Source organism: Lagopus leucura, unplaced genomic scaffold, assembly GCF_019238085.1.
Source record: "Lagopus leucura isolate 7727_CA_CO unplaced genomic scaffold, USGS_WTPT01 Super-Scaffold_1, whole genome shotgun sequence".
Taxonomy (NCBI): domain Eukaryota; kingdom Metazoa; phylum Chordata; class Aves; order Galliformes; family Phasianidae; genus Lagopus; species Lagopus leucura.
The window spans coordinates 6,532,420-6,542,692 of record NW_024962250.1 but is presented as its reverse complement, the minus strand read 5'-3'; the positions used below and the strand labels follow the sequence as shown (position 1 = coordinate 6,542,692).

Genomic DNA, 10,273 nt, shown 5'->3' with positions numbered 1-10,273 from the left:
GCTTCCTTTGCATTTCCTCTGCAGCCAGGGCTGTACAGCATGGCACAGCACAGCAAAACCACTATGCTGCAGGGCCTGCTCCTTTTCAGCCTTCTGCACCCCATCTTGAGCCATGACGAAGGTAAGAACACAGGGAGATGGGCAGTACCAGTGGGTGATTAAGGAAGGAGGACGGGCTTAATTCCTTCAGTGGTAAAGCCTGTGGAAGGTTTTCCAGGTAATGCAGAAGGAGATTCTAGAAGCCTGTAGCTGGGAGCGAAAGGGTGCAGAGAGCAGAGAGAGCATATTGCTTCCCTGCCCAGAAGGATGCAGCGGCACCCAGCAGCTGGCAGGGAAAGCTGGTGACAACAGCTCAGTGGATTTCATAGGTCACCTGACTGATGGTGGAGAAGGAGAATGTGGCTCAGAACAAGCAACTGTGGGTCTTGTTAGCTCCTTAGCTGACCCCACTGGCTGCAATTCTGCATTCCCACTCCAGCTATCCTTTATCTAAAGTTTAGGTCATATACAGTATGCAGCCTTCCTGCTTACTGCTCCTTTTCTCTTACTAGAGCCTCTACTTCATCTACTTATTCTTAATGTGAGTTCAGGTCCTTTCTAACCCACTGCTGTATGGGGCAAGACCTGTCATAGGTCTCAGATCAGGGCCTGTGAAGATGAAGATGGAATTTACCTATGCCTATTGCAGTAGCCTGAAATTGGCAAGACAGAAATTCAGTGGTTGGCAGACAGCAGTAGCAAGCTCCAAGCAAACAAGCGAATTAGCAGAGCAGCTTTGCCAAGGATAGCAGAAGATTATTGTCACTTCTGTGACCTGGATGAAGCCAATCCTGACAGATGAATTATAGTGAGACTGCTGTGATCACCAGCTGTGAACCTCACAGGTCCTTGACAAGGCTTCCCTTCTCTGTACGGTGAACTGGGGAGGCTGGGCTGTGGGAGCATTACACCAGCTGAGTGAAAACTTCAAGAGGAGACACAGGGACCCTCCCACCATGAGCATCCCTTTGACTGGCAGTGTTCTGACTCGGTAGTTTTCCTGGAAAAGGGGCAGGCACTGTCACTGCTCAAGCGTCCACGACGTGCCAACAAGGGATTTCTGGAAGAGATGATTAAAGGAAACCTGGAGCGAGAGTGCCTGGAGGAGACATGCAATTACGAGGAGGCCTTTGAAGCCCTTGAATCCACTGTTGACACGGTACGTCACAGGCCACATCGGTGTCCTGCAGCCAGCTCCTGCAGTGAGACCTGTGGGTCACACACAGCCAGGGGCTGGGGTCTTAACACGCAATTTTGTGTTACGAAGGCAAAGCTATTGTGCCTGTCACCCAGGGAGAGACTAGATATCCTTAGGGAAATTCCCTCCTACAGCACTCCTGGAAATGCACCGCAAATCTCAAGTTCCTTTTCCTCTATTTCAAGCATGAAGTGAAATAAAAGAGAGCCTTCCCTCAACCACTAGATAAGAGTTTCACCTTCATCTAGTTCAGTATGGTGCCACACACATTCAAATAGCTGCAGTCCCAGACACTCAAAGAACAGCTGACTTTGCAAACAAATTCTGAGCACAGATGCCTCAAGCCCTGTTGAGATGAAACTCTGGCACAGCGTATCAATTTTCTGGCTTCCAGACTCACTCACTCAGCTAATCTTTTTTTTTTTTCTCCATCCTGTTGTAAAATACTCCTAGCCCCAAGGCCAGTGATAATTCCACACCTGAGTATAAAATAATAAGCATTATCAGTCAGGAGTTTAAGCCAGAATGATAAAAGCTCTACAAACTATTTCTAAAGCAATCACTCAGGCTGCACGGGAGAGATGCAGATGCGAGGAACTGAGCAATACTTGCAAATGACTTTTAGAAATTTCAGGTTAAATTCTTTGGACTTCTGTGCTGCATTACTTCCTCTGCAGGTTGATGAGGAAGAACTGCTGTAAGCATCTCTGGTGTTTTTTTGGAGGGATTGTAGTTCCTTCTGTTAGTCTCATTAGTTGCAAATCCACAGCAAGTAGCCTGAGTCTCTCCTGGAGATGATCAATTACTTGATTAACAGCTGAACAAGGACAGCAAATGTTTCTGCACATAACCAATTGTCCGTGTTTGCATCTCCACATTTGTTAGAAGCAATAAAAAACATTGGTGCATCCTGCCTGTTCTAGGTCAATATAGAGAAGACAAAGCCAAGGTGGAAGCTCAGCACAGATTAACAATCAAAATGACCTTCAGAGGATGGTGCAGAAACCTGCAGACATTAGGTTAATTTGTCACAGGAACTTTGCTGTATTATGGTATTGTGTTTTGCTGGCATGGGACATAAGGCAAAGCAAAGCAAAAAACTTGCTTATCAGAGCAGAGCTGAAAAATGACTTGAATCCTGAGTCTGATGAGTGGCAATGTGGTTTTATATCAGACTTTCTGCTTTGTTAGATTCCCTAGTACTTAATACAAACAGAGCTAGTTTAATTTGTTCCACTTACTGCAATGAGGCATTCTGCTTGTTTGAATTGCAGCAGCCAAGGTCTGATGTACTGCACCTCTACTCCTTGATATTTATGGTGTTTTTTTTTCTTGTTTGTTTTTACAGGATGCATTTTGGGCAAAATACCAAGGTAGGTTGTTTCAAGTTCCTCAGTAACTCTTCCTGGAGAAATGGCTCCCTACCCTCTTAAGACAGCTCACTCTCCAGGAAAAAGTGCTTGTGTTTTGTCCCTAAATGATGAACTGGTTCAAACCATGGTGCTTATTTAGATTCTCTCATATAACGTGCTTCTTTCTTCTTATTTTACAAGTATGTCAGGGCATAAAAATGCCTAGGACAACTCTGGATGCTTGTCTAGAAGGTAAGAAATTCATGTAGAACTTAAGCTCCCAGATATTTTGAATGCTATGAATGTGCTTCCTGCAGATTTCAGAAGGAAAAAAAAAATCTGAAATTGGCAAGGTCATCTAATTAGAAAGAAAAATATCACGAGAGGAGTTTAAATTTCTTTCTTCCTCTTTATTTCCCCACTATCCATTTTACAAACTGCCTTACTGCTCCATTGAAATGGCATAGGGTAGGTACACTTTTCCCTGTGACAAAGTAACACGGCCTTAAGTATAGCTCTGGGTTAGACTGGACTCTCAATGCTGCTCTGGCCTGTGCCTTACAGCCAAAGCAAAGCACAGAGCCTCAGGCAGAGCTCCCTCTGATGAGGCAAAGCAAGTTTAAGCGATGTGCTCTTCCCATCTTATAAAAAGAATACCTATGCTTGTGCAGGCTCACACACATCCAAAAGTTAAAGGCACCTGTGGTACTTCTGACCTTGAGAAATGTTACATCCATTTCCACCAACTCAGGCTCACCTGTTTTGGGATTTTGGCAGGCAACTGTGCTGTTAATCTGGGCCAGAACTACCGGGGGACAATTAACTACACCAAATCAGGCATCGAATGTCAAGTGTGGACAAGCAAATATCCACATATACCTAAGTAAGTTCATCTCTTGCTTTCCCCTAAAGGGTTCTCCAGGGTGTCTCTCCTTCCTAGCCTAACCACCCTTTCCTCACAGATTTAATGCATCCAATTATCCTGACCTCACTGAGAACTACTGCAGGAACCCAGACAACAACTCAAAAGGTCCATGGTGCTACACACGAGACCCAACAGTGGAACGGGAGGAGTGCCCCATTCCAGTATGTGGTATGTCTCAGCACTACATCCCAGCTTTTCACCAGCAAGGAACTTAGCAGTAAGAGTGACCCTAAGAAAGGGAAAAGAATTAGTGAGGAGGCTGCTTATACAATAGAGGACACATGGAACAGAGGACCTGTGTCTTAAAAATTAGAAGAGGATGGGGAGGAAACATCACCGAGTTACACACACATTCGCATACCAGAAATAACATCTGACACTACAACTTTGTTGAGGGTCACCACTCACGAGGTAGCATAGCAGAAGCTCTCAAATATAAACGGAACTCTGTGCTTTAATAAACTGGTTCTAATACTGTTTGCTAACAGAAGTATTTTCTAGGACAAAGCTATGGATTAAATCACAATTTTCTGCCTTTCCAGGTCAAGAAAGGACAACAGTCGAATTCACTCCTCGGGTCACACCATCAACCACAGCACAGCCTTGTGAATCAGAGAAAGGCATGCTTTATACAGGGACGCTTTCGGTCACTGTGTCTGGGGCTACGTGCCTGCCATGGGCCTCAGAGAAGGCCAAAGTAGTGCTCCAAGGCAAAACCATTAATCCAGAGGTGAAGCTTCTGGAGAATTACTGTCGGAACCCTGATGCAGATGATGAGGGTGTCTGGTGTGTAATAGATGAACCACCATACTTTGAATACTGTGACCTGCATTACTGCGGTAAGAAGCCTTTATTGGTTTGAGTAGGCACACTTGTCAGGGAATGGAAAAACAAACAAAACAACAAAACGTGACTAGATTAGTAGGAGTCAGTGCATGTGAAAGTCCTAGTTGTCCAACTAGCACATGCACTAACCTACCATACCTGTACATAGAGCCATTACCTCTCTCAGGTGTACTTTTCTCAGTAAAGCCTCACACTGATGGATGACAAATGTGAAAGTAACAACTGTTTTAAAATGCCATTCCTTCATTGTTCCTACTATGTGTGGAAATGAACATCCACACTGACTTAAATGTAGAAACAGCAGCAGTAGGCTTTTTACCACGTCCATCTCTTTGTCTCTCTCAGACAGCTCGCTAGAGGATGAGAATGAACAGCTGGAGGAAATATCAGGACGTACTGTCTTTCAGGAGTTCAAAACCTTCTTTGATGAAAAAACTTTTGGTGAAGGTGAAGCAGGTGAGCAATAAGTGTGCAGAGAATTTGCAATTTCTTCTGCAGAGCACAGAGCATTCCACTGTGCCTCCGAAATACCAGCTTACCAACAGCTGCCAAAAGCAGGGGTGGGAGACACTTAAATTCCCTGAAGGTGCAGCAGAAGTCAAGCTGTCAAACTCTAGTTACAATTATGGAGCTAATAAGCACTCTCTTCCTAGGCTCTTCCAACTTAGCATGCTGACTTCAGATAAAACTGTGCTGCTGTGAAGCAGGCAGAGTAATGAAAACAGACTGCCTATTTTTTCAGACTGTGGCACTCGCCCTTTATTCGAAAAGAAACAGATAACAGACCAAAGTGAGAAGGAGCTGATGGACTCCTACATGGGAGGCAGAGTTGTACATGGGAATGATGCAGAAGTTGGAAGTTCCCCCTGGTAAGTATTATCTCCCTTCTCTGCCCGTCCGGCCGCCCCCCCCCCCCCCTTCATGCAGGGGGAAATAAAAGGGCAATCTGCCAGTTAGCATGTAGCTGGTATCATTTCTAATCACAGATTCTCCAAGTGGTTGATAAAGCAGTAGAAAAATAGCTGGAAATAAACTTTTCTCCTCTTGAGCTAAGTATACAAGCATCAGGGAAAGCAAGAGTGCTGGTGTGGCTCATGGTTCCAGTTTTGCTGGAACAGATGTGAAAAATTTTTGCAAGTGAAGAAAATAAGGCAAATTGTCTATCATGTAAGTTACACATCTCCAGAGTAGATATATTTTCAATAAAGCCATCTGTCTTTTTATCAATACAGCACAATGTGCTTCCGTGCTTACTGCAAATCCCACTCTCCCTGATAACATGAAGACACACGCATCTAGCCAAGACTTCAATCCTTAAGCTTTCCTCTTTCCTTGTGTCTAAGGCAGGTGATGCTCTACAAAAAGAGTCCTCAAGAGCTGCTGTGTGGTGCCAGCCTCATCAGTAACAGCTGGGTCTTGACTGCTGCTCATTGCCTTCTTTATCCACCCTGGGAGAAGAACTTGACCACAAATGACATTTTGGTGCGGATTGGCAAGCATTTCAGGGCAAAGTAAGAGCCTAGTCTAAGCAAGAGTGAACTAGCTTTGCCCTTGAAGCAGTGAGATATAATGAGGTTTGGATAAAAATCAGTATCCAAGGAAGTACACAGAAATATGCAAACTAATGGCAAAGGCCTCCCACTGGTGGGATTTAACGGAGCTATATATGCCGTGCTTCCTGATCCCAAAGGTTGAAGTGAGAGGGAGAACAGAAAGGCTGAAGGTGCACTCCATCATCCAGAGGGGACAAAGCACCTGAGAAAGTCGTCAGCCCCCAGAGACTCTCACTTGCTACTGTACAGTGAGTTCTTTCCTTTACAACTATTTCAGATATGAAAAGAATAAAGAGAAAATTGTTCTGTTGGATAAAATCATCATCCATCCCAAGTACAACTGGAAAGAGAACATGGACCGAGATATTGCACTCCTGCACCTGAAGCGACCGGTCATCTTCAGCGACTACATCCATCCTGTCTGCCTGCCGACCAAGGAGCTTGTGCAGAGGTGAGGTGGCTGTTGCCTCAGTCTCAGAAATACAGACTGCAACATCCTTCAGGTCATCATGGAAGACGATAAGAAAGATGCCTGTTTGTGCTACTTACAGTGAAGGAGTCTGGCAACAGAAAGCTGTTACAAGAGATATAGTATATATGTTATAATCTAATTTCTTTCCACAGGTTGATGCTGGCAGGATTCAAAGGGCGGGTAACTGGCTGGGGAAATCTGAAAGAAACGTGGGCCACTACCCCAGAAAACCTGCCAACAGTTCTGCAACAGCTCAATCTACCTATTGTAGACCAAAACACCTGCAAGGCATCCACCAGGGTTAAAGTCACTGACAATATGTTCTGCGCTGGTAAGTACACCTGGGTGCATAAGGTTAAAGCTTGCCACTGAATACACGGGGTCTGGACTCCTCTTGAAATCTGTGCTACAAGGTTACCTTCCAACAAACTTGCAAATGCCCTCCTAAAGGAAAACTTTCCCATGACAGCAACTCTTACAGCTTTCAGACAACACAAAGGCAGCAGAATTTAGGAATAAGGTTTTAACACTACGCCATCAGGCTAAGTAGCCTAATGGAACAATTCCACTGATTATCAGCAACAGCTGTGTGAGAACTGTGCTCATAATACAATCTTTTTGCCAGCATAAGAAGCAGTTCAGCAGCTCTCTACGTCGACTGCAAACCAGCTATTGTAATACTCAGTAGACAAACAATCCATTCTTTACTAACTTGCCTCAACTGTTTGAACTCCTCTTTAATCCTATGCCACAACTTCCTTGGGAACAGACTCACTCAGATTAATTACAGCATGCGTGGATAAAGTCATACCCAATGTTCTGTTCAGTTTCCTGGTCAGTTTCCTGACCAATAAATTAGAATAAATCTGTTAATAACTTCATATTTCTTGATGTTACAGGCTATTTTACGGATCTTATAGCTTTGTAATTTCTCTTTCAAACTTTTGGAAGAGCAGTAAGAGCACTTTTCATTTTTTTTTCCTACTATAGAAGGCATTCTGTACTTCTGATAATCTTTACTGCACCTTCTTGAACCTCTAGCACTTTCTGTGAGAGAAGAGACAGTGTCCAAGATATAAACACACTAAAGATTTATGTGCTAGATTAATCCTTCTTGCTATTGCTGTATTTCTAATTCCTGCAGGCATGTCAACAAGTATCAGGCTGAGTTTGTACTGTTTGCATCTAACAATATGCTTGAGACAGGATAGAAGCCAATTTCGTGAGCACCCCAACAATACAGTGTTCCTATTGTTTCTTCTTCTAAAAAAGCATTTTTGAAAAAATAGCTGAGATGAAGACATATGGCAGCAAAAAGGAACCTTGCATGACAGGAGGAACGTATGTGTTCAGCAGACATGACAACGAAACCTGTCTTTATAGCAAGTCTAAAATAAACAGCCAGCTGGACAAAGAGCAGAGCCTACAGACAGACATGCAAGTAAAAATGAGGAAGATCATTTTTCTCTAGTCAATACAATGAAAAAAGAGAGTGCACGGAACTTGCACACACTGAAGTCTGTAAAACAAAGGCACAGCAGCTCAAGCTATAGCTGCAAACAGCAGCTGACCAATGGCAATTCTGATAAGAAACAGGGTGGCAGAGTACAGCAAAATCAGTAATGTTGCAAAGACAGCAGAGATAGCTGTTACAGAAATATTAAATTAAGAAAAAATCATTTGTTTTTAAGTCCAGTGTTTGTAGAAGCAGTAAACATGGGGTCTGAAGCATTACTTCATGATGTCTCAAGGAAAAGATGACCACCACTCTCCCATAGCCAAATGTCTAACTCTCCTGTTGCCTGTAGGTTACAGTCCTGAAGACTCAAAGAGAGGAGATGCTTGTGAAGGGGACAGTGGGGGGCCTTTTGTGATGAAGGTATGTTCAACAAGCTCAAAGACACAGAGCTGGGTTTGTGTGATGCTGAAGTTGTATAATTGCCTGAAAAAAACAGCAGCAGAGATGAAAACTGCTGAGTGGCTGAAGCAAATTCATCTGAAACCTGAGCTGATCCAATAAGATGCATCCTGCAGTCATCTAGCTCAATTTCTTTACTGTTTCCTGCAAACACAGAGATTGGCTGCAGAATTTCTAAGTGCTGGCCAATTCCCACTTAGAGGTTTAAGAGTGAAGACAAAGCTATGCCAACAGGCTGTTATCTAGTAGATACCGCTTTAAATTTCAAAGTGGTATCCATGATACAAAAAGGCTGTGGAACAAACAAATCCTAGATCTGAAAATCTCTTGTTCTTGTGCTAATTCCATTTTTCTTTGCTTTAGAACCCAGATGACAACCGTTGGTATCAAGTGGGAATAGTTTCATGGGGAGAAGGCTGTGACCGAGATGGCAAATATGGATTTTATACTCACGTATTCCGCCTGAAAAAATGGATGCGAAAAACCATCGAAAAACAAGGATAGAAGAGCTTCCCTTGCTTGTTCTCAGTTCTGCTACAATATTCCACTTCTTAAAAACATACACATTGAAAAATCTTGAAGTAGGAGGTAAATCCCTGCAACTTGACAAAGGAACGTGTTCTTCCCTGAAAATAAAAATTCTCAACTATCTTCTTCCTCGTGTTCATGCTAAGCTGAACAGCACCTGAATCCATGCCAGCACAATAGCTAGGAGCACCACACAACAGCACTAGCAGTACTGCTAGTTAAGATGCTGCCCTTCAAATGTTCTTCTCCACTCTATCAGCAATAACAATCAACAGATTTCAGACTTCAGATGATGGACTTAAGTCACAGTAAGCAAGACCTCCCTTGGACACTGTCCATTCCCCCCTTCCATTGAATTCATTTTCTAGAAATCTGAAATGGTAACAACCTGGAGATACCTACCGCCTTACAGGAACTGTAGCATTATTCAAAATGCCACTTCAAGAATAAAGCAACTGCAGCCTTTGTTGCTAAGACCGACATTGTTCTCAGCCACAACAGCAGCAACAAAATACCAGAACTGCTCCTTATAAAGTTAGTGTCTGAAGTTAGAGATGTCATCTACGTGTAACTAATCATGTACAGAAACAGGGGTTTGAACAGATGAAGTAACACATGCATTTCTGCATAGCATTAACTTTCTATACGGCAAGTACTGCTGGGACCTGGAAGTGTATTTTCTGCTGGCGTAACTAGATTCAGAAGGAAACAATTTGTACACACACAGTTTAAGGTCTTCCAAAGGCAGCATCTGGCACTGTACCTATTTTGTTCCTATAAAACTGTTCAGGATTCATCCTTAAAAGAAGCCCCACTTCTGTGTCTTTGCTCCAGTGTTCATGAAAGAAGTGCAATAGTAAACATGTATTATACAGACTAGCCCATCTGTTCAGACCAATTTTCTCTCAAAAGTAATGAGAGATTTGGAAGCTATCTTTGCTCCCCAAAACATCACATTCTCAAATCCTTCATCCTTCACAGTGCCATTAAGTTACAGAAACAGGCAATAGATAAAGTTGCTTCTGCTTCAAATGGAGTATTAAAGAAGGAGAACGGCTTGGAAAAAAGATGATAGAGACAACTATCCAAAATTTGTTGGAAATAAATGAAGTTATTAATCAGTTACTGTGTTTTGCTACCTTATTGAAATTAGCTTATTTAGGAATGAACTGAGGACAGCCCGTTTTGACTGCCCAAGAAAAGTACAAAAACAACCTCTCCAAAGGTATCTGAGAAAACCAACCTCAAATGCTCAAGTTCCACACCTGTTTCAAGTCACTGATAACCACAGGCATTGAAAAACGAAAATTCTTAGCCCTCCTAATGCTTGAATTTTATAGCCTCATCCTATTCACAGCTATAATTTGAGAGAAACCTGGAGGACTTATGGAGAACCAGGACCATACAACTTCTGGAGTAAGCCACTGTTAAAGCAGACTTAT

The 10,273-nt window shown here is 43.0% G+C and overlaps 1 protein-coding gene across 1 annotated transcript; it reads left to right on the top strand.

Annotated features, from left to right (window-relative positions):
* F2 (coagulation factor II, thrombin) lies at positions 1 to 9,952 on the top strand. The gene is made up of 14 exons (XM_042870255.1): positions 1 to 121; positions 1,035 to 1,198; positions 2,586 to 2,610; positions 2,791 to 2,841; positions 3,367 to 3,472; positions 3,552 to 3,682; positions 4,057 to 4,353; positions 4,706 to 4,816; positions 5,103 to 5,229; positions 5,704 to 5,871; positions 6,191 to 6,364; positions 6,538 to 6,716; positions 8,194 to 8,264; positions 8,667 to 9,952. The coding sequence occupies exons 1-14, from the start codon at positions 40 to 42 to the stop codon at positions 8,805 to 8,807; spliced, it is 1,827 nt and encodes a 608-aa protein (XP_042726189.1). The 5' UTR covers positions 1 to 39; the 3' UTR covers positions 8,808 to 9,952.
* Positions 9,953 to 10,273: the final 321 nt, after the last annotated feature.

Bases quoted from the DNA above. Each gene is read 5' to 3' on its own strand.
- F2 (XM_042870255.1), top strand. From the start codon at position 40: ATGGCACAGCACAGCAAAACCACTATGCTGCAGGGCCTGCTCCTTTTC. The intron at 3,473-3,551 runs GTAAGTTCATCT...CTTTCCTCACAG, and splicing joins AAATATCCACATATACCTAA to ATTTAATGCATCCAATTATC. The intron at 8,265-8,666 runs GTATGTTCAACA...TCTTTGCTTTAG, and splicing joins GGGGGCCTTTTGTGATGAAG to AACCCAGATGACAACCGTTG.